At 43.1% G+C, this 23,957-nt stretch overlaps 2 protein-coding genes across 2 annotated transcripts in view; one reads left to right on the top strand and one right to left on the bottom strand.

Moving 5' to 3' along the window:
• LOC122738416 (cytochrome c oxidase subunit 6B1-like) overlaps window positions 1-6,211 on the bottom strand; it is a 40,660-nt gene extending 34,449 nt beyond the window's left edge. The window contains exon 1 of the mRNA XM_043980463.1: window positions 6,054-6,211. Coding sequence (XP_043836398.1) covers window positions 6,054-6,211 — 158 coding nt within the window. The remainder of the gene's footprint in view (window positions 1-6,053) is intronic.
• CLN6 (CLN6 transmembrane ER protein) overlaps window positions 5,977-23,957 on the top strand; it is a 36,018-nt gene continuing 18,037 nt past the window's right edge. The window contains exon 1 of the mRNA XM_043987886.1: window positions 5,977-6,277. Coding sequence (XP_043843821.1) covers window positions 6,210-6,277 — 68 coding nt within the window. The 5' untranslated portion in view covers window positions 5,977-6,209. The remainder of the gene's footprint in view (window positions 6,278-23,957) is intronic.

Below are 23,957 nucleotides of genomic sequence, written 5' to 3'. Positions count from 1 at the left end.
TTGCCACCACAAAAAGAGCAGCTATAAATATTATTATACATGTGGGTCCTTTTCCCGTTTTTATGATCTCTTTGGGAAAAAGACCCAAAAGTGGTATTGCTGGGTCAAAGGATATGCAGAGTTTTATAGCCCTTTGGGCATAATTCCAAATTGCTCTCCAGAATGGTTGGATCAGTTCACAGCTCCACCAACAATGCCTTAGTGAGGGGGCGGCTAGGTGACGCAGTGAATAAAGTACCAGCCCTGGATTCAGGAGGACCTGAGTTCAAATCCGGCCTCAGACACTTGACACTTACTAGCTGTGTGACCTTGGGCAAGTCACTTAACCCCCATTGCCCCGCAAAAAACAAAACAAAAAACCAATGCATTAGTGTTCCAATTTTCCCACAGCTTCTCCAACATTTATTATTTTCCTTTTTTGTCATACTAGTCAATCTGATAGGTGTTGGGTGGTACCTCAGAGTTGTTTTAATTTGCATCTCTAATCAATACTGATTTAGAGCATTTTTTCATATGGGAATAGCTTTGATTTCTTCATCAGAAAACTGCATGTTTAGGTGGTGCAGTGGATAGAGCACCAGCCCTGGAGTCAGGAGGACCTGAGTTCAAATCCGGCCTCAGACACTAGACACTTACTAGCTGTGTGACCCTGGGCAAGTCACTTAACCCCAATTGCCTCACCAAAAAAAAAGAAAAAGAAAACTGCCTGTTCATATCCTTTGACCATTTCTCAATTGGGGAATGACTTGGATTCTTATAAATTTGATTTAGTTCCCTATATATTTTAGAAATGAGGCCTTTATCATAAGTACTGGCCATAAAAATTGTTTCCCAGCTTTCTGCATCCCTTCTAATTTTGGATGAACTTTTTAATGTAATCAAAATCATTCATTTTGCATTTCATAATATTATTTTTTTTTTTGGTAGGGCAATGAGGGTTAAGTGACTTGCCCAGGGTCACACAGCTAGTAAGTATAAAGTGTCTGAAGTCGAATTTGAACTCAGGTCCTCCTGAATCCAGGGCTGGTGCTCTATCCACTGTGCCACCTAGCTGCCCTATTCTCTATCTCTTATTCGGTCATAAACTGTTCTCCTTTCCAAAGATCTGAAAGGTAGACTATTCCTTCCTCTCCTAATTTACCTACTATGGTATCACCTCTTATGTCTAAATCATGTACCCATTTTGACCTTATTTTAGTATAAGGTATAAGATGTTGGGCTATGCCTAATTTCTGCCATACTGTCTTCCAGTTTTCCCAGCAGTTTTTGTCAAATACTGAATTCCTGACCTCTTTTTTTTTTAATTAATAAAGTATTTTATTTTTTTCCTGTTACATGTAAAGATAGTTCTCAACTTTTGTTTATATAAGCTTTCCAATTTCAGATTTTTCTCCCTCCCTCCCCTCCCTCCCCACTCCCCTAGACAGCAGGTAATCTGATATAGGTTTTATATATATATATATATATATATATATATACACAAACACAGAGATAATAACATTAAACATATTTCTGCATTAGATTCCTGACCTTTCTTAATGCCAGCCCACAGACAGGAGAATTTCAAGGGAAATGTAGAATGGCCTTGCTACCTTGCTGACTACCTACAGGAAGTTACCTCATTCAAAACCACACCTAACTGAAAGCTCTTCCCCTCAGAGGGTCTGCCATCTGTACTCTGACATTACCCTCAAATCTAGTAAATCAATAGATTTGAATGATGCTAACCAATTAACTTTGAAAGGTGTAGAAGGGGAGCACCTAGGTGGCACAGTGGATAGAGCACCGGCCCTGGAGTCAGGAGTACCTGAGTTCAAATCTGGCCTCAGGCACTTAACACTTAGTAGCCTTGTGACCTTGGGCAAGTCACTTAACCCCCACTGCTCTGCAAAAAAACCCAAAAAACCCCCAAACAAACAAACAAAAAGAAAGGTGTAGAAGGGTGGGCTCTCCTCCTGACCTCACAGGACTCTCTTCCCTCTGGAATGCTAGAGAGAGTAAAGGTGCTTTTACTTGCTCTCTACCCCACATAGGCTTTAACTTTCTGAGCCATGTGCTCTATCTTTACTAATATTTAATATGCTTTAATAAATGCTTAATGTCCCAAACTGGTTTCTAAATAGAAATATATCAGAAATCTCAGCTAAGTTCCCTAACACTTGGGACATAGATAGGGCACCCCATAATTTTTTGGGGGGGGCAATGAGGGTTAAGTGACTTGCCCAGGGTCGCACAGCTAGTAAGTGTCAAGTGTCAGAGGCCAGCTTTGAACTCAGGTCCTCCTGAACCCAGGGTTGGTGCTTTATTCACTGCGACACCTAGCTGCCCCACCCCAATAATTTTTTTTTTTTTTTTTTTTTTTAGTGAGGCAATTGGGGTTAAGTGACTTGCCCAGGGTCACACAGCTAGTTAAGTGTTAAGTGTCTGAGGCCGGATTTGAACTCAGGTACTCCTGATTCCAGGGCCGGTGCTCTATCCACTGCGCCATCTAGCTGCCCCCCAATAAATTTTTAAATGCCACAAGTTTTTTTTTTGCATCAATTTTCAGTAGGGATATTTGATCCTGGACATAACAGGGAACCACTGGAGTTTATTGATTAGGAGAGTGACATAATTAAATCTGAGCTTTAGGAAGATCCCTTTTGTAGCTGAATAGTGGCTAGATTAGAATAGGGAGATACTTGAGGCAGGACACTAACCTGGAGCCCACTGGAAGTCTGGGTATGAGGTGACATGGGCCTGTACCAGGGTAATGTCTGTGTGAGTGAAAAGAAGGACTTGGTGACAGGACTTGGCAAAAGCCTAGATATGTGAGATAAATGCAAATGAGGAGGTAAAGATGACACTAAGGTTTCCAGGGTAGGTGACTGAGATGGTGGTACCCTTGACAGTAATAGGGAACTTGGGGAGGGTGGGTTTGCAGGTAAAAATGAGCTTTGGTTTTTTTTGTTGTTGTTTTTTTGGTAAGGCAATTGGGGTTAAGCGACAGCTTTGGTTTTTTGTTTTTTGTTTTTGTTTTTGCAGGGCAATGGGGGTTAAGTGACTTGCCCAGGGTCACACAGCTAGTATGTGTCAAGTGTCTAAGGCCGGATGTTTTTAATACGATGAGTTTAAGATGTCCGTGTGGCATCCTGTTGGAGATGTACAAAAGGCAACTGGTGATTTGAGCCTGGATTTCAGCAGAGTGATTTGGTCTGGATAACTAGATCTGGGAATCATCTGCATATAGATGACAGTTAAATCCATGAGAGCTGCTGAGATCAAGTGAAAAAGTATATAGAGAAGAGGGCCCAGGAATAACCTGAAAGTCCATCAAAGAAACAGAAGTATCAGACAAACAGGAGGAGAACCAGGAGAGAGCAGCACCAGGAAAATCTAGAAGGAAGAATCCAGAAGAGGGTGATCAAGTGTTATAGGTTGCAGAGAGGTCAAGAAGGATGAGCGCTGAGATAAGGCAATTAACAGATGACAGGTAACTTTAGAGAAAGCCATTTCAGTTGAATAAGTTCAGTGAAATCACAGGTCTAGTCCCTGTTCCTACCCTTTGACCCTGAGATCCCACTGCTAGGTATATCTATCCCAAGGAAATAAAAAAAATCAAAATAAATCCCACATGCACCAAAATATTTATAGTATCACTTTTTGTAGTAACTAAAAGCTGGAAATAAAGTAGTTAGGAGCCCAACCAATTGGGCAATGCCTAAGCAAATTGTAACATGAATAAAATATGTGTTGGGTAGCTAGGTAGCTCAGTGGAGAGAGCACTGGGCCTGAAATCTCAGCCGCAAACCTTACTAGCTGTGTGACCCTGAGCAAGTCACTTAACCCTGTTTGCCTCATCTGTAAAATGAGCTTGAGAAGGCAAACTATTCCAGTATCTTTGCTAAGGAAACTCCAAAAACAGTCATAAAGAGTAGAACATGACTGAAAGGACTAACCAATAAACAACTTGTGCTAGGAACCGTGTTATGGGGCCTCCCCTCAAGAAGCTTATGGTTTCCTGGAGCCTCCTTGTTTGTCTTCCTTTCTCAAAGAGGACCATTGTATCAGGAGGTGATGTCCTGACTTGCAAGTGAATTGGATTTAGGTGAGGAAGGGCTGTGTAAAGTCACCAGCTTGAGTACCTCCTCTGGAGTCATCTTCTTCCAGTGGCAAGATGTGTATCAGGATGACTGGAGATAGCCCCAGATGCAGTGGGAGACCTTGCCCTTTTTAAGCTATCTTTCCCAGGCCTCAGTTTGAGGCCACAGGAGCTTAGATAAGTAAATACAGGTTATACACACAAAAAATACAGTGATTTAGGGAGGGGCACTAACAACAGGAGAATCCAGTTTCTTCAAAAAACCTTGAACTGAAGGAAGCTAAGGATTCCAAAAAGCAATGGTGAACATTCTAGATATGGAATAGCCATTGCAAAGAACAGAGGCAGATGAAATCATGTCCCAGGAAAAGAAAGTAGGTTTTACCTATCAGTTTATCTGAAGGGTAGAATATATGAAGTGGAATAACATATAATCAAATTGGTTTGTTACAATGCCTTATAGGCTGGTACAAAAGGGGTACCCACTGAGACAAGAGTCCGCTCCCCTGCAACATTGCTGTCCACCATCTTAGCGTTCAAAGAAACCAATCAGGATCTGTATTGCTAAAATATACCCACTGGGAGTTGTCAAGTGTTCTCTTAACAATATGTCAAACCACATGTCTATACTTAATAGTGGGGATGTTCTCCTAACCTCAAAGATTCTAGTTCCTCTAAAACACATCAAATGGATCCTAGGGTTCAAGAAATTTGCCAGTCGCCCCTGATCAATCCCCCCCCTTACACTATTAAAAAAAAAACCTCAGCTGGTTTGTTTTTCATGGTAAGATGCTGAGTGTGGGAGTTGCATGGAATTAAATTGAAAACTCTAATTCCCCCCCCCCATTTTATTTGGAAATCTTTCTTCTCCCCTTCTTCCCCTACCTCCTTTAGCTTTTCCCACCCTCAAATCTCAACACATTCTCCTCCTCCTCCACCTAGAGACCCAGGAAGAGTAATTCTGTCATCAAGTGCTATTTTGTGATTACATGGGAATTCAAATAACACCAGCTACTGCTTTACATCCCCAAATGCTAAGCATGGTATAAGCCCGCAGCATTTCAAAACCCAAACCCTAATCATTCATATTGGATCATTCCTCATCATGTCCTCTCCTCTCCTCCGATCCCTTTTTTAGCTTCTCCTCCCTCAATCCCTCCCACCCCTCTACTGCTCCTTCCTTCCTTCCCTTTCTTTATCTAGCTCCCCTTACCCCACTCCCTTCTTCCTTTCTCCCCACCTCTCTCAGCTCCTTTCTCCTCCCCTTCAGCTCCTCCTTCCCCCCTGTATCTCCTCTTCCTCGCTGCGCTTTTCCCCTTCTCCTCTGCTTCCTCTCCTTTATCTCACCCCTTTCCCCCCCTCTTCTGCTTCTTCTCTTTTACCTCACTTCTCTTCCCCCCTCCGTCAGTTCCTTCCTCCCTCTCCTTTTATCTCGCTCCTTTTCCCCCTCCCTCCCTTCCCCATCTATCCTCAGACTCCTTCCCTTTATCTCATTTCTCTTCCCCCCTCCCCCTTCGCTTCCCCCTCTCTTCTCGCCCCCCCAGCTCCTCCTTCCCTCTCCCATCCTCTGTTTCATCCCGTTAATCTCATTCCTCTTCCCCCTCCCTTCTTCCCCCCCAGTTCCTCCCTGCTTCTCCCCTCCGATCTAGTAGCCTTCCCCTTATCTCGCTCCTCTTCTTCCTCCCTCCCTTCCTCTCATTTATCTCCCTTCTCTTCTCCCCTCCCTTCTTCCTCCCCTCCCCCTCAGGTCCTCCCGTTTATCTCGTTGCTCTTCCCTTCTCCCCCCCCCCCCGCTCCTCCTTCCCTGCCCCCTCCCTCCTCTCCTCTGCCTCCTCCCTTTTTTCTCGCTCCTTTCTCCCCCCCCCCCAGCTCCTCCCTCCCTCCCTCCCTCCCTCCCTCCCATTGTCTGTCTGCGCGGCTCCGGGGCCTCTCGGCCGAGCGCGAGCGCTCCGCTCTCCCTTCCCTCTCCGACCCGCGGGATCGCGCTCCCAGGCCGGGCTCGGCTCGGCTCGGATCCCGCTCTCCGCTTCCCGGCCCAGAAGGCCGCGGAGAGGGAGAAGCCGCCGGCTTACGGGCCGCGTCGGGGCGGGGAGCCAGCGAGTGAGGGCCCAAAGCGGGCCCGGAGGCCATGGAGCCGTCGGCGCGAAGGAGGCCGCACGCGGGCTCGGGCTCCTCGGGAGGCGGCCACCCTGGCAGGTAGGAGGCGGCCGCGGCGGCCGGGGAGCGTGGGCGGGGCGCGCGGGACGGGGCGCGTGGCCGGGGGTGGGGCCGTCCTGCAGGAAGCGTTGAGCACCGAGTTCTTGATGGGAACGGCTTCCCCCCCACCCCCCAAAAGAAACAAAACAAAAAACGCGTGAGCATCGACTGGGTGTGGAGCGAGGAAGGGCGAGCGGAACCCTCCAGGTCCGACGATTGCCCCAGCGGTGGGGGAGGGGAGCCAGGGGTCAGCCAGACCCGACCTTTCATCACCCACTCACCACTTGTCCAACCACCGTGGTCGTCCTTCGACATTTTCCATTTAATAGGATTTAATAGGGGCCCGGGAGGATTTAGGCCGGCTTTTTTTTTTTTAATTAATTGGCCCTGTGATTTCATTAGCATAGGAACCTCCCCCTACATGCAACTTCCAGTCTTAGGTGGAGGCCCAGACACAGGGGTTAAGTAGGAAGGAAGCATTTATGAAGCGCCTACTATGTGCCAGGCACTGACCAATCCTAGGAGGTAGTTGCTATTATTATCCCCATTTGGGTGGAGGGCAGGTTAAGTGACTTGCCCCCCTGGGTCACACAGCTAGTAATTGGCTAAGGGCAGATTTGATCTCAGGTCTTTGTGATTCCAGGCCCAAAGCCCTGTCAATTGTGCTATCACCTGGCTGCCTTAAGTGACTTGTTCAAGGTCATTTAGACGGTGTCTCAAGTGGGACTTGAACCCTGTCTTCCTGACTGTCTATCCCCTACATGCAGGGTTAGGGTTAGGGTTGGGCGATCCCTAACCCTAACCCTAACTACTACTACTACTACTACTACTACTACTACTACTACTACTACTACTACTACTACTTCTACTTCTTCCTCCTCTTCCTCTTCTTCTTCCTCCTCTTCCTCCTCCTTCTTCTGGGGCAATGAGGGTTAAGTGACTTGCCCAAGGTCACACAGCTAGTAAGTGTCAAGTGTCTGAGGTCAGATTTGAACAGAGGTCCTCCTGAATCCAGGGCCAGTGCTCTATCCACTGTGCCACCTAGCTGCCCCATAGGCTGCTTCTTTTAGGCAAAAATAACCATCTCCTCTTTTCCTACATCTAAGTCCCTTAACAAATGGGACCAGGAAGGATGTTCCATCTTCACCCCAAACCCCTACATGCTTTTTTTTTTAAATTTTTGTTTTTTGGTTTGTTTTTCTTTTTGGGGGCAATGAGGGTTAAGTGACTTGCCCAGGGTCACACAGCTAGTAAGTGTCAAGTGTCTGAGGCTGGATTTGAACCCAGGTCCTCCTGAATCCAGGGCTGGTGCTTTATCCCCTGCGCCACCTAGCTGCCCCACCCCTACATACTTCTTGAGGAAGTCTTTGTTTTCTTGCCTCAGAAACCAAAGGTCTATGCCCTTCTTCCCTTACAGTGTCATTTTCACACTCTACCTCTCATGGTTGTTGCAACAAAAATGCTTTGTAAATCTTAAAACACTATGGAAATAGAAGTTTTTGTTGTCATACATGTGGACCTGGCTCAGACAATGAATGCAATCATACTAACAGACAAGAGGCCATCTGGAATACAGCAGGTCCCAACAAGTTATTTCTAGGAATCTGACAAGTCAAAGTATATCAAGCACTGGCATTTTGTCATTATATTTCCCCTTCAACAAATAGTCATGGGACAGCTAGTATCATGTGTGACTCATCATATTTTTTTTTAACTTTAAAATTGACCCTTATTCTAGAAAAAGATGTGAGCCACTGGTTTGTAGTGGAAAACCCCTGCCTTGGCTAAGAATCTATGGTGCAACTGTGATTACATGAATTGATTATTAGTCTTATACAAATTTGTGTAACTGTTCCTGTCCCCATTTGAGGTTTTCTTGACAGAGATTCTGGAGTGGTTTGCCATTTCTTTCTCCAGTTCATTTTACAGATGAAGAAACTCAAGGCAAATAGGGTTAAGTGCCTTGCCCAGGGTCACACAGCTAGTAAGTGTCTGAGGCTAGATTTGAACTCAGGAAGATGAGCCTTCCTGAATTCAGGTCTGGTGATCTATCCACTGTGCCACCTCACTGCCCTCAAGAAGCTTCTGTCGTTAGAGCAAAAATAGAACAGATACAGAATAGGTATTTATTTTTCAAAACTGAAAAGGGTGAGCAGAAGTAATTATATGTAGGCACTTAAATATTCTGTTCTTTTTTTTTTTTTTGCAGGGCAGTGAGGATTAAGTGATTTGCCCAGGGTCACACAGCTAGTAAGTGTCAAGTGTCTGAAGCCAGATTTGAACTCAGGTCCTCCTGAATCCGGGGCCAGTGCTTTATCCACTGTGCCACCTAGCTGCCCCTAAATATGCTTTTGATGTATGTAGCATGATGAGAGCATTTTGTATCTATCCATGGAGACAAGCAGTTTTAAAAAAGGAGAGAGCTAGAGTCAGGGAGGTTTTAGCATAGCCATCCTTTTTTTCCTTCTAGCTTTTTTAAAAATTAGGAATCAATAGAAGACACTGCAATAAGCCTTGTTACTCCCATTTTATTCACTGACCCTTTAATCTTGCCTATATTTCTATTTCTCCTGTCAAATGGTTGGCAGGCAACCTGCCCATCCTGTGCTAGCTAGGGGTGTGAGATGGACTGAGTCTTAGGCAGCAGGACTGAGGGTTAAGAGCATTTATTTAACTTGGAGCTTGAAGACTTGGGTGTGTGTGTGACTGCTTGTCTAACTCATTTTGACTTTTTTGCCTTGACTTCCCCATCTTACAAAACACCTCAGGGTCATTGTGAAGAAGTACATCTATTGGGAAAGAGTGCTGGCTTTGGAATCACAATACCTGAGTCTGGATTCTGGCACTGTCTCTTTCCACCTGAGTCACTCTGGACAGTCAGGTAGGCTTGAGGGGTCTTGGTTCCTCTTCCAGGAGATGAGGACTAGATGCCCCTCCAAGGTTCCTTCCAGCTCTAAATCTTTGCTCCTTTGAACAATACTAAAGTTTTCCTTAGGTGAATCTAGGCCCTAACAAGCTAGAGAGGCCTGAAGTATGAACCCACCGGGTAAAGGTGTCTGTTTGTCTGAAGGGAACTTTTAACTTATCACCACGTTGTTTACAGAGGGATGAGTTTATCTACTAAATGAGAAGGGTTTAGTGTGGTAAAGGTCAACAGAGCACCTGCCTCTTGACATATTGAAGAAGAAGCATCATCAGTGACAAACATTTATTAAACACTTAAGTACTTGGCTCTGTGCTAAGCTTGAGAATTTAAAGAAACAAGCCAAGAATGCTGCCCTTGAGGAGCTTAACTCTGAAGAAAGGCTTAAGGCCCCTGATGTGAATTTGTGGGCTTGGTTTGCTGAGGTTTGATAGTTACCAAAGTCCTCTTTGTCACCACCTTTTATCCTAGACTGAACCTGGAATTCCCTGAGCTAAGGACCTCTCTGTCCCTCATTATCTTCCCACACCTGCCAGGACTGGGCTGTCTGTCCTCCACACAGTGGACACACATCTGAGGGAATTTTTCATTTTTATGGTGGATTCTACCCACCTGACTCAAGTGATACCAGTTTTCCCTTAGGGGTTAAGGAGCTTTTTTAGATCTTCCATGGAGTGGAAAGGATTGTTTCCTATCAAATAACAAATCATCATTGCCTTCCTTTGTTCACTGCCACTATTGCAGGATACTGAGCTGGTGTGAAAATAATTTGTGAAAATGACTTCATGGGGAACAAAATCCTATTTCCTAGGAATTAGGCATTCTTTTTTTTTTTTTTTTGGTGGGGCAGTGAGGGTTAAGTGACTTGCCTAGGGTCACAGCTAGTAAGTGTCAAGTGTCTGAAGTCGGATTTGAACTCAGGTCCTCCTGAATCCAGGGCCAGTGCTTTATCCACTGCGCCACCTAGCTGCCCCTTCCTAGGAATTAAAAGTTCCAACTCTTTTGCTTGTCATTCATGGCCTTTCAGAGGCTGGTCACACCCTAACTCACCAGCCTTTAATCACACTGCTTTCCCCCATGTGGCCACATTCTAGCCCAGCTAGTCTAATTTACCTTCCTCTGTCTGGACACCACTGTAGCCATCTTTTCCACAGGCTTTTCTCTTTATATTCCTTCCTCAAAAGCCAAAATTTTGGCATAGAGGAAAAGAGGCCTGGTTTTGAGTCAGAGGATCTGGGCTTACTTCTCACTGAATCTCAGTTTCCTTATCTGTACATTTTCTCTCAGCTCTGTTGAAAGTGCCATTCCTTTAAAGCCCACTCAGTCAGCAATGATCTCTGCCACACCCTGCCTTCCCCATCTTTCTACATAGCCTTTGGTTTACACTTATGTGCTTAGGTTTCATCTTGTGCATATGCTCTGTACCCCAACTGGATGGTAACTTTCAAAAGGGCACCTTATTCAATCTTTATCTCCCCGACATCTCACACAGTACTCTGTGCATAATTCCTAATAAATGTTCCTGGTTGAATGAATTACCTGTCCAGGTTTTCCCAGTTGTTAGGCTGTGGTAGTTATGCTCCTGTTTGGGGTCCTAAGTTTAGTTGGGTTCGTTGGTTTCACATCAGAGCCATGGATTTCCTCCTATCCCTAGCCAGCTAGCCATCTTGCAAAGAAGTGCCAGTGATTTCATCGATGACCAGGTGAAGGAATACGGGTCAGGAAATCCAGTCCATCTCTACCCATTACTAGCTTCACAACTCATGTTGGGCCAGAAGTATATTTTTAATATGCAGAAGGCAGCATATAGATGGCATATTCTTCTGTAGACTCACTGAATGTTAGCATTTGTACCTTAAAGTTTCTCTAGTTTAGCACACTCATTTTACAGATGTGGAAACTGAGGCCCAGAGAAGCTAAGTAATTTCCCCAAATCAAAACTCAGATCTCTATACTATCAGTCCAGGTTCTACTGCAGAAGCACCTGAGAGTCGGTCAAATTAACAAACATTTATTAAGCACTTAATACATGCTAGACACCATGCTATGCTCTGGAGATACAAATAGAAGCTGTGAAGATTAGCTGCGATAATATTTGTGAATCATTCACCACTGTGCCTGGTACATAGTAAGCACTATATAAATGTTACATCTATCATTCAGCAAAACCAATCGACTCACCAGTGCAATATTTTATAGCCATAATTCCCATCACTGAGTTAAGTCATCAGGCATTTATTAAGCTCTTACTATTTGCCAGGAACTGTGCTAAGTGCTAGGAATACAAATATAAACAAGAAAGACAATTCTTACCCTCCGGGAGCATTCTCATGGGGGAAGACAACATATAAAAGGAAGCTGAAGGGGGGGATTGGTGGGGAATTGCCTACACAGGCTGGCACCTGGAGAGGAATGAAGACAAGGCTGGCCTAGACACTTTGCTTAAAATGGAGCTCCTGGGAGGGGCCAGCTTCTTAGAAGAAGAGGGCACTTCTAGGGTGGAGGACAGAGTGGACCTCCAGCGTGAGCAGGCTTCTGTGGCCGGCCTGGCAGAGAGCCAGGAGGCTGGAGAGGAATGAAGGCATGGTTGGCTTGGGCCCTTTGGAAAGAAGGAAAGGGAGGTGCATTTTCTTATCTTTTCCAAGGGTCATGCCTGGTCATTAAAATTATAAAGTATTTGGTTTGGGTTGTTGTTGTTACATAGTCATTGTATGTGTTGTTTTTCTGGTTCTGCTTATTTCACTTTGCATCAGTACATATGTCTTATTTCTACCTACAGATCTTCTCTCTCCAGTCTTCCCTGCCATAGCATGTTCATCACATGTCCTTGTTCTTGCCAGGCTGCTTATCTCACTGCCTGTGGAGCTGGCTATTCCATTAAACTCATCCCAATAAACATTTATTAAACAGCTGCAGTGTACTAAGGACTGAGGATACAAAAGCAGAAATTAAATGTTCCTCGATTACATTTTGCCAGTGGACTATCACATGGATGCAGATAAGTCAGTGCAAAGGAGCACAGTCCAGTAGAAAGGAGAGATCAGATGAAGATGCTCCAGGAGAATTTGAGGCTCTGAACCTGGGGGATCATGGAATGCTTCCCAGAGTCTATGCAGCCTGTTGGACTCGCAGTAGGTCACAAGGAGAGGGACAAAGTAAGATGAGAGCTCAGGTCTCTTCCCCACACATTTGTGTCCCACTCATATATGTCCCATTTCTCAACCCCTATTAAATTTCAGGTAGGTAACACAAGTGAGCCATTTTAAAAAGTAGTATTATTGATGCCTTATGTTTCCTACATCTTAGTCACGCTGTTCATTTTATACAGAGGAAAAGAATTAACCTTATTTCACCAACCAACCAGTCAACAGAATTGTTATCTATCTAGTGATTTCATCATGCCCTTTGCCTCTTTAAATGGTCCGAAGCCTCCCTTGGGTAGCATCATGTCTTGCTCTTCCTATATCCCTAGCCCAGGACTGGGCACCTGGTAGGCACTGAAAACATGCTTGCTTTTGGGTCAATTCAAGTGATTAGAGGGTGATCCAGGGGAGGAGGCAGAAGAATGGTCAAACAGAGCCTGATTTGGGTAATTCAGGGGAGAGGGTGATGGCGTCTTCGGGAATTAGTTACTGTGCTGCTGGTTTGGAGCCTCCATGGGCAGTGTTTTTCATAGCTGATGGGCTGTTGGCAGGCTGGAGGCGGAGTCTGAAAGAGTAAAGATGTCCTGATGCTTTGAGGAGAATGAGTAACATCCTTATGGCTGTGTATGTGTGGTGGGTTTTAAAAAATCAAGTCATGATTGTGATTTGCCTGCAAGAGTCTCAGGTAATGTCCTAGTATAAGGAATTCCAGTTGAGGAAGCTACCTCTACCTGTGCTGGGGAAGTGACTTGCTCACCAGCACCATCCCTGTATCAGAGGCAGGACAGTCTTTTTGATATGAAAGCTGGTTCCCTCCCCACCATCCCAGGCTTGCAAATGACTAATAAATGTTAAAATTAATATCTTCAGTTCTCGGCTTTATCTGGCATGTTTAATTTCTAGTTTGGTTCATTTTCTTGAAAAGCAAGGCCTAAGGGAGGGAATTCATTTTGCTCAAATGTTTCTATTTGTTACAAAGGTTTTGTGCTCCCCACACATTTAACACCCCCCCCCCCTCCATGGAGGGAGTGGAAGGGAGAGAAGATACATTTTTAATTGAAAAGAATTGAATTGTTTAAAATTTTTTAAAAGCTGGGCCTATTCTGGGTAGCAGGTAGATTCATTCCCCACCCACCTCCCACCTCCCCCACCCCACATAAACCTTTTTTCTCTTACCTAGATTAAACCTTCATTAAGTATCAGGTGACTTTCTTTGACCTTTATGACTCTAAGTCACTTAACCTCTCTCTGCCTTAAGCCAAACTCTAAGATAAGGTATTGCAGAGCAGGTACATTCTTTTTTTTTTAAATTAATTAAAGTATTTTATTTTTTTCCCGTTACATGTAAAGATAGTTCTCAACTTTTGTTTATACAAGCTTTACAATTTCGGATTTTTCTCCCTCTCCCCTCCCCTAGACAGCAGGCAATCTGATAAAGGTTTTATATATATATATATTCTTAATAACATTAATCCTATTTCTGCATTGGTCATGAGCAATGATGAAAAACCTCAAAATAGAAAAAAAAACAGCACCAAAAACAAAAGAAATAGTATGGTTCATTCAGCATCTATACTCCACAGTTCTTTTTTTTTTTTCCTTGGATTTGGAGATCCTCTACTATCATGAGTTCCCTGGAACTCTTCTGTACCATTGCATTGGTGAGAAGAATATAGTCTATTACAGTAGATCTACACACAATGTTGATGATACTGTGGACAATGTTCTTCTGGTTCTGCTCATCTCACTCATCATCAGCCCACGCAAGACCCTCCAGGTTTCTCTGAACTCCTCCTGCTCATCATTTCTTATAGCACAATAGTATTCCATTGTATTCACATACCACAACTTGTCCAGCCATTCCCCAATTGATGGGCACCCCCTCAACTTCCAATTCCTTGCCACCACATAAAGAGCAGCTATAAATATTTTTGTCCATGTGGATCCCTTTCCCCTTTCCATGATTTCTTTGGGCAAAAGACCCAAAAGTGGTATTGCTGGGTCAAAGGGTATGGACAGCTTTATCGCCCTTTGGGCATAATTCCAAATGAGCAGGTACATTCTTAAAGTGAGTTTTCTCAACTGGAATACACCCTACCTATATCAATGAAATCAGAGATCTGGGTCAAATACTGATCTAGATAGAGCTAGCATGCCCCCCCCCCTTTGTGACCTGTCTGTCTCTCTCACACTTCTCTCTTTATCCTAATTAAATGAGAGAACATGTCAAGGCCTTTGCAGACTTAAAGGCCTGCATAAATGTCATCTTTTACTGCTTTTCTGTTTGAAAGGCAGCATGGTCTAAGTGCATACTTGTCAAACCTGTGGCACACTACGGATTGTGACGGAACCAGATTAAAATGTAATTGGGGGGGCAGCTAGATGGCGCAGTGGTTAAAGCACTGGCCCTGGATTCAGGAGTACCTGAGTTCAAATCCAGCCTCAGACACTTGACACCTACTAGCTGTGTGACCCTGGGCAAGTCACTTAACCCCCATTGCCCTGCAAAAAAAAAAAAATCAATTTAAAATTAAAAAAAATATAATTGGGAAAAATTTAACAAAATAAAAACCCAACAAAACATAGAAAACCTTAACATGTGCTTCTCTAAGTCAGTGTGTGGTTCACAGAGATCTTACATATGGTTTAGTGGCCCCCTTTTCTATCTGAGTTTGACACTGCTGGTGTAGTAGATGGAGAGTTGACTTTTGCATCAAGAAGTCCTGGGTTCCAGTATGATCTCTGACTCTTACTGGTTGTGTGACCCTGAACAAGTCACTTAACTAACCACTCAGTGCCCCCCAGGCATTATAGTCTCATTTCTTAAATCGATCCTGTTCTTTTCCTCCAGTAGAATATAAGCTCCCTGAGGGAAGGGGTTTTTGTCTTTGTATCCCCTGCAGCAAGCAAAATGCCTGGCACAGGTTCCCCCCACCTATAAAATCACAGGTTTAACATCCAAAAAAAAAAAAAAAAGCCAGTCTGCTTTGCCACATTTCCCCCTTTTCTGCTCCTATGGTGGTATAGAAATATATAACCATCTCTGCCTTCAAGCAGTTTCAATCTGACCAACTAAAGAGCCAGGCAGCTCTCACAGTAAACCTTATGTCTTTGAAACTCTATAGTTTACAGAATCACTATCTACTATCTACTATAAATCACAGTAGTTAGGATGGGCAGGGGTTTTTTTGTTTTGGTTTTGGCGAGGCAATGGGGACTCAGGTCCTCCTGAATCCAGGGCCGGTGCTTTATCCACTGCTCTACCTAACTGCCCCCCCCCCCCCATGGGCAGTTCTTACCTCCATTTCAAGGACTTGAAAACTGAGGCTCAGAAAAACTAACTGCCTTTTTATTTTTATTTTTTAATTTTTTGGTGAGGCAGTTGGGGTTAAGTGACTTGCCCAGGGTTACACAGCTAGTAAGTATGAAATGTCTGAGGCCATATTTGAACTCAGGTCCTCCTGAATTCAAGGCTGGTGCTTTATCCACTGCACCATCTAGCTGCCCCCCAGGATGGGCAGTTCTTACCTCCATTTCAAGGACTTGGAAACTGAGGCTCAGAAAAACTAACTGCCTTTTTGTTTTGTTTTGCGGGGCAATGGGGGTTAAGTGACCTGCCCAGGGTCACACAGCTAGTAAGTGTCAAGTGTCTGAGGCCGGATTTGAACCCGGGTACTCCTGAATCCAAGGCCGGTGCTTTATCCACTTCGCCACCTAGCTGCCCCCCCCCCCAACTGCCTTTTTAAATAGACCTAGTTTGTTATTAGAATATGAAGGAGTAGGATTTGTCTCCTGGTTCCCAGTCTAGATTATAACATAAGCATAGGGGCTGGACCTCTGGGGTTTTTGTTTGTTTGGGTTTTCTTTGTTTTGTTTTAGGCAGGGCAGTGAGGGTTAAGTGACTTTCCCAAGGTCACACAGCTAGTAAGTGGCAAATGTCAGAGGCCAGATTTGAACTCAGGTCCTCCTGAATCAGGGCCAGTGCTTTATCCACAGTGCCACCCAGCTGCCCCTGGACCTCTGTTTTTTATGGCACTAAGACAGGTCAGCACATTCTCTATATCTTGTTGACTTATGTGGCAGAGGCAGGACTTCCTGGATCTTGCCCTCTCTCCTTGGCATCTACTAGGCTCTGTTGCCACCTCTAATATTACAGAACTGATATAATCAGTTGTACAGTGCAGACCAGTATTTAAGATGTTCATTATGCTGTGTGGATAGAGATGCAAAAGTATTTAGAAAAACTGGCTCTGGCAAAATGGAAGAAGGCTTTCCCTAGGAATTAGAACCGTACGGGAATTGTTTATTGGTTTCCCTAAAGTAATAAAAGATTTATATAGAGTGCTTTAAAGTTTGCAAAGCACTTTCCATATATTATCTCATTTTATCCTCACTATAACCCTGTGAGGTAAATGCTACTATTTAACAGATGAGCAAGCTGAATCTGAGGGAAGTTGGGTGACTTATCCAGGGTCACACAGCTAGTTAATATCTGGGGCAGGATTTGAATTTAGGTCTTCCTGACTCCAAGCCCTATGTTCTATCCACTGTTCCTCCTAGCTTCCTTAAGTTTGTCATATGATAATGGTTGAAGGAAGGCTTTAGTCTTTTATTCCAGGCTTTCAGTGATGGCAGAATATACTTGAGTTAAGTCTGGGGAGCAGGGTTGCAGGATTAGGGATTTAAAGAGGAAACTCTGGAAGGTGAGAAATGGAAGAAAAGCCCCTTGATGGAGAAAGAAAAGCTGTAATTGCATCTACTTTCATCCTGAAGCTCCCTAGAAAGGAACGAGAGTGCTTTGATCTGGCTTGAGGCAAATGAATTTTCTTTTCCTCTTTCATTTCCATAGCTTTAGGCTTCAGGCATCAACTCTATGAAGATTACTCCTAATCTCTATCTCCAATCCCATACTGTCCCTGGAACTCTGAGACCACATCTCCAGCTAATAAAGAACCTCGCCAGAACTTTCAGCATGTTCCAAACCAAGCTTTAGCTTTTTTTTGGTCTTTCCCCCAAAACTGGAGCTGGTTTTTTTAAACTTTCTATTTCTATCTCTGGTACCATCATTTACAATTTAGGGTTGAAACATTGATGTTATCTTTATTTTTTCCTCACTTCCCAACTTTCAATAAGTCACCAAGTCTTCCTTTTCTTTCTTTCTTTCTTTCTTTTTTTTTTTTTGTATTTTTTTTCTGGGGCAATGGGGGTTAAGTGACTTGCCCAGGGTCACACAGCTAGGGTCAAGTGTCTGAGGCTGGACTTGAACTCAGGTCCTCCTGAATCCAGGGCCGGTGCTTTATCCACTGAGCCACCTAGCTGCCCCGAGTCTTCCTTTTCAACCTCTTTCATATCCTTTCTTGTCTATCCCCATCACCACTGTTCTAGGACAGGTACTCCTATTATTCCTGACAGGTTTTCCATTTCCACTTTCTCCTCCTCCAATCCATTCTTCATAATAGCTTCAAGGTTAATGTTTCTTTTTGTAATCTTTCATTTTTTAATTAATAAGCATTTTCCTCCTTCATGGCCTCTCCCCTTCCAACTTAAAAGAAAAAAAAAAACCTCGTAAAAATATGCCTAGTTCGGGGCAGCTAGATGGCACAGTGGATAGAGCACCGGCCCTGGAGTCAGGAGTACCTGAGTTCAAATCCGGCCTCAGACACTTAACACTTACTAGCTGTGTGACCCTGGGTAAGTCACTTAACCCCAATTGCCTCACTAAAAAAAAAATATATATGCCTAGTTGAACAATACAAATTCCCCCAGTGTTCATGTCCTCAAATGTATGTCTTATCCTGCACTTTGATTCTATCACTGCTCTGTCAGGAGGTAGATAGCATATTCATCATCAATCATCTGGAATCATAGTTGGTCATTGCATCAATCAGAGTTTTTAAATTTAGTAAAGTTCCTTTTCTTTAATGTGTTTTTGATATTTTGTAAATTGGTCTCCTGGTTCTGCTCACTCACTTTGCATCAGTTTGTACAAGTCTTTCTGGGTTTCTCTGAATCTATCTCTTTCATCATTTCTTTCATGACAGTAGTATTCTATTATATTCATATACTATTCTTTTTTAGCCATTACCCTGTTGATGGGTTACCCCTTAGTTTCCAGTTCTTTGCTACTACAAAAAGAACTGCTATATTTTTGGACATATGAGTCCTTTTCCTTTTTTCTCTGAACTAAGATTAATGCTTTCTTATGCATAGGTCTGGTCCTGTTATGCCTCTGTTCAGGGCCTTCTAATTGTCTACCAAAGTAAGTTCATACTTCTTAGTTTGGCAGTCTGTGCCTTCCATAATTTGGCACCACTCTACATTTCCAGTCTTAGGCTATGTAGGAAAAAAGCATTTACTAAGCATCCTCCTTGGTGGTGCCAGGCATTGTACTAAGAACCAGGGGGTACAAATATAAAAGAGAGCCTGTCTCTGCTATTATTATGAGGGAGAGAGAAAACATAGGGAGCAGTGGCCAGAGAAGGGTCTTTTGGTCTGGGGAGTTAAAGGGATGGTGACTGGAGCTATAGGGCAAATTATCTGATCTTCCTTTCCAGAAGCAGTGTTAGTGTTGCTGCCCCAGATTATTGCTGCCCCAGAGCAAGAGGTGGAAAAGGGGGTGGAAGTAGGAGTATGTAAGGAGGGGCTGGTGGCCTAGACTGGTGACACATAATGAACTCTAACCAATCAGGACACCATGGCCCCTAACTAAGCACTTTACACTTCAGCCAGACTAGACAATTCCTGTCCCCACATGCATTATCGGCTTTAGATCCAAACTGCCTTAGCCACTTACTAACTGCCTTTTTGGCCTTGGGCAAGTCACTCACCTTCCTCATCTGTGAAAGAAGGAAGTTGGGCTAAAGTCCCTCCATACTCATCATAGGATTTACCATCATCTCTATCCCTCTGTCAGCCTTGCTCTCCATATGCAACATAAGGATAATCCCAGTACCTTGTTCTTGAAGATCAAATGAGATAACACATAAAGCATTTTGCAAACGTTAGAGCTCTATAAATGGTTGTTGATGATGGTGGTGATGATAGTGTCTGCAATGCCTTTCTCCAGCTTCCCCTTAATGAAATTTTACCTATCTATCCCATAAACTCATCTCAAATGCCATCTCCATGAAGTTGTCACCGATCCCTCAAAGGCAAGGATGTTGGAATTTGGGACTTGGAATACGGAGACCTGTGTTCAGATCATGCCTCATATATCTACTAGATGCATCGGTCCACTAAGCTCTCAGTCTTTGTTTTCTTGTCTGCAAAATGGAGATAATAATACTTAGACTGCCTACTTGACAAGAAAATCTTGCATGAACTTTCTCAAATCTCATTTTCCTCAACTGTAAATGGGCTTTACAAACCTTGGAGCCCTATGTAAATGTGAGTTATTACATCCCCGTTCATAACAATGGCACTTGGTTCCTTTCCTGTGCCCTTATGTATTATAGTTATTTGTGTATATGACCTATCTTTCCATTACACCTAGTCTTTAACTTTGTATTCCCCAGAACCCCTAGCCCAGTATTTTATATACAGGAAGAGTTTACTGAAGATTGTTGGATGGCTGGCTGGCTGGCTTCAGGTTGTATGAACCAAAAAGATGTGAGAGAGGGGCAGCTAGGTGGCGCAGTGGATAGAGCACTGGCCCTGGAGTCAGGAGTACCTGAGTTCAAATCCGGCCTCAGACACTTACTAGCTGTGTGACCCTGGGCAAGTCACTTAACCCCAATTGCCTCACTAAAAAAAAAAAATGTGAGAGTCCAGGATCAGATGTAGGAGAAAGAAGAGAAACTCTTTGATTGTGCTGGCATTTCTACAAGAACTAGTAAAGAATCCCAGAAGATATTATTAGTTTGTTATACTGTACAGCAGAGATGAGAATTCCAGAAATTCCAATCATCTGGAACACAGCACACAGCCCAAAACCTCTAAGGAAGAGTGGCCACTGAAACCATTGTTTCAAGGCCTTCCTTGTACTTTTCTCTGTGGAAGATGCCCGTACTCTGAACCTTTTGGCTATTCATTTACGTACATTTCTAACAAGCTTAGTTATCTGGTTTCCTAGACCTTGGGCAATTAGTAGTTGCTAAGTAGAAGGGGATGAGTCTGCAACAGTCAGGTACACTAGTAGTGAGGTGTAGTTACTTTTGAATGTAAAGGAGGAGATCAAAAAAAAGAAACAGACACCAGAACTAGCAAAATTGAGCATTTTGTATCCAGTTAGTGTTTAGATAAATGTCAAGGAAAAGTTCTTTGTTAATAAGGCAGGGGGAAAATGTAATATATTTTAGAATTATTTCTGACCCAGATAGTTAAAATTTTAATTCAAAAAGCTTTAGTACCAAGTGGGGTTAGTTTTGATTATCTGGAAAATCTGCTATTCCAAGAATAGTTTCCTACCCAGCCATGTGAGATAAATGAGGTGTTATGATATTATTATCCCTGTTACCTTAGCTAATAGGACAGATGGAAAAGTGTGAAAATGCATATGTGTGTATGTTCACATGATCACAGATCTAGAACTGGAAAACATTGCAGAGGCCATCTCCTCTAACCTCTCATTTACAGTTGAGGAAAATGAGATCTGAGAAAGTTCATGCAGATTTCAGCCAATATCCTCTGACAATCTCCCTGAGTTTCTGCCCCCATTTGTTGTCTGTTAAGGAGGTATTGTGGTGAAATCAAGGACACCAGTACTAGATATCAGGATACTTGGGATCTAGTGCTGATTTGGGCACTAACACTGTATAACTTAAGGTAGTAAATGTTGCTGCCTAGCATTTCTAGAGCAATTCCTGGTTTATAAAAGCACTTGTGCATCTCTTAGCTCATTTAAACCTCCCTGGAGCTCTGTGAAGGAGACAAAACAGGTATCTCATTTTACAGATGAGAAAACTGAGTCTCATGTAAAATAACTTACCCAAGGCCACTTGCTGGAATGTTCTTCTCACTAGCCCAGTGCCCTCAGTTTTTATGGACCCTGGTTTCTTCATCTATGAAAATAGTGATAGCTAACAATTAGGGTCTTTAAGGTTAGTGAAACTTTTTACACACTCTATTACATTTTATCATTACTGCAGCCCTTGAAACTAGGTACTTCTAGGTATTCCTGTTTTACAGATGAAACAACCTAAGAGAAGCTAAATGACTTGCTCAGAGTCCCATTGTCAGAGGTAGGATTTGAACCTGTCTCTCTGGATTGCAAGTCTAGCACTTCTTCCACCACATCACAATGCCTCTCCAAAATGAAGAGGTTGGTTTAGGTGAACTCAAATTTGTTCTTGGGGGGGGGGGGAGAGATAAGAAAAGGACCAAAGAAGAGATAAGCTCAATATTTGGGATGGATAGGATGATAAAGATACTACCAAACCCATTATTTTGCTGCTTTTTTTTTCCCCAGGGAAAATTATCTTTTTAAAGAGCAGAATAAAAAAGGAAAATGGGAAAAAAAAACAAAAGGAAAATGGGGAGGATGAAAAAGGCTAATTAGAGAGATAGTAAGGGAACACCTGGCTGCCCTTAATGAATGTAAGTCACTAAGCCTTGTAACGATTGGAGTGATGCCACCTGCTGGAGAGTAACTGTAGGAAAGCTCCGCTATGAGGAGAAGGCATTTGAGGGCAAGCCATGTGGTCAGTTCCTTGAGGTCAGGAAGTGATGTTTGCTCATGGCTACTGTCTGTCAAAGCTACCAGCCAATCAACTTGAGGAGCCTCCCATTTCTGGGAGGAGGACACAAAGTAGGAAGCAGACTCTGGCGGAGGGGTTCTTCCTCTTGGGTTCTGAACATCGAACATAGGCTTGGTGACAGGACTTCAAGTGGGTGATTAGGAAGGCTAGGATTTCCATGCTATAAGGAATCTGATCTCAATCTTTCTTTCTCTTTACTATCTTTGATCTTTTAATAAACCCTTAAAAGCCTAAACTCTTGGTGAATTTATCAGTGATTTTAGTCAGTCCCCCCCAAAAAAAAACAACAAAAAACTGGGGGAACAGATTAGAACCCACATTTAGAATTTTAAAATACAGAGCCTAGATGAACTATATCTCAGGGTACCAAAAGAATGGGCAGATATGATTGTTGAGCCAAAGTAATCTTTGAAAGATCATGGAGAATGGGAGAGGGCCCACATGATTGGGGAAGTAGATGATGTCCTAATTTTCAAAAAAGGGAAGAGAATAGAGACTCCAGGCCAATAATATTGTTGCACTTCTCTTCCTGGCAAAGTTCTAGAACGTATTATTAAAGTGGTGGTCATTGAACTTCTAGAAAAGGAAGATGTGATCCCCAAGAACCAGAATGATTTCACTAAGAACAGGTCATGCCAGACTAACCTCATTTTCTTTTTCTTTTTTTTTTTTTGACATGAATGTTAAACTGATATATCAGGGGATATTGTAGATATAATTATCTAGATTTTAGCAAAACATTTGATGAAATCTCTCATGCTGCTTTTATGGAAAAGATGGAAAGATGTGGGGTTGATAGTTTAGTTAGGTAGTTAGTAGTTCATTAGGTGTCAGGGAGGTGGATTGGGAATGGGTTGAAGGGTTAGTTCCAAAGATTAAGGATTTCATGTCAACTTGGAAGGAGAACTTGATAAGAGTATCCTTGTGGAATTTGAGCTTGGCCAGGGTTTTTCCCATTCAGCTTCTCAGAATGAAGGGGAATATTTATAAATGACTTAGATAAATGAATGACTGAAAAAACATTTATTAAGCAAGTAGTATGCATCAAAAATCAAGACAGTCTTTACTCATAGGGAGCTAATCAATACTCTTAACCAAGGTGGAGACAGTACATAAAAGAGTAGAGGAGTAATTCAGAATGAAATCAAGTTTTAGTTACTCACATTTATATCCCACTCAGATAAAAATTTCCCTGATTCCCCTATATTCAAGCTTATCTTTGCCCATTCAGTTGGTTTCATCTGAGTTATCCTGCAAAAAGATCTATCCTCTCTGTCTCTGAGTTTATGAAGAACACCAGGCATAGAGATGAGAGATGAGAGATGCTTAGTTGGGCCACGCCCCACCTTAGACAAGTTGACTCATTTTTCTGGGCTAAAGTTTTCTTGCATAGAAAATGAAGGGGGGGGGCAGCTAGGTGGCACAGTGGGTAAAGCACCGGCCCTGGATTCAGGAGTACCTGAGTTCAAATCCGGTCTCAGACACTTGACACTTACTAGCTGTGTGACCCTGGGCAAGTCACTTAACCCCCATTGCCCCGCAAAAAAACAAAACAAAACAAAAACAAAAAAAAAGAAAATGAAGGGGATGGACCAGATGGTCCTTATTGTCTTTTCTAGATTTAAAATCTTATGATCCTGATCCGGTATTTTAATTACAAAACAGTCTCTAGACTCCAGAATTTAATTTATTTCTCTAATAAATTTTATTGATACTTTTAAAAATGTCATCGTCATTTCTTCCTGCTTCTCTCTCCAATCCCCTCCTACACACAAATAAAACCTGCTTTCTAACAAAGCAAAACAAACAGCCAAGCAGAACCAGCCCACTTTGTGACATAATCTGATAGCACATACTTCACGCTAAACGTGGAGTTTCCCCCACCTGCCTCTGCCTGAAGGAAGAACGTGCTTCCGCAT

This window comes from Dromiciops gliroides, chromosome 2 (genome assembly GCF_019393635.1).
Source record: "Dromiciops gliroides isolate mDroGli1 chromosome 2, mDroGli1.pri, whole genome shotgun sequence".
Classification (NCBI taxonomy): Eukaryota; Metazoa; Chordata; class Mammalia; order Microbiotheria; family Microbiotheriidae; genus Dromiciops; species Dromiciops gliroides.
Note: the sequence above shows the minus strand (reverse complement) of the source record. Positions and strands in the feature narration are given on the sequence as shown.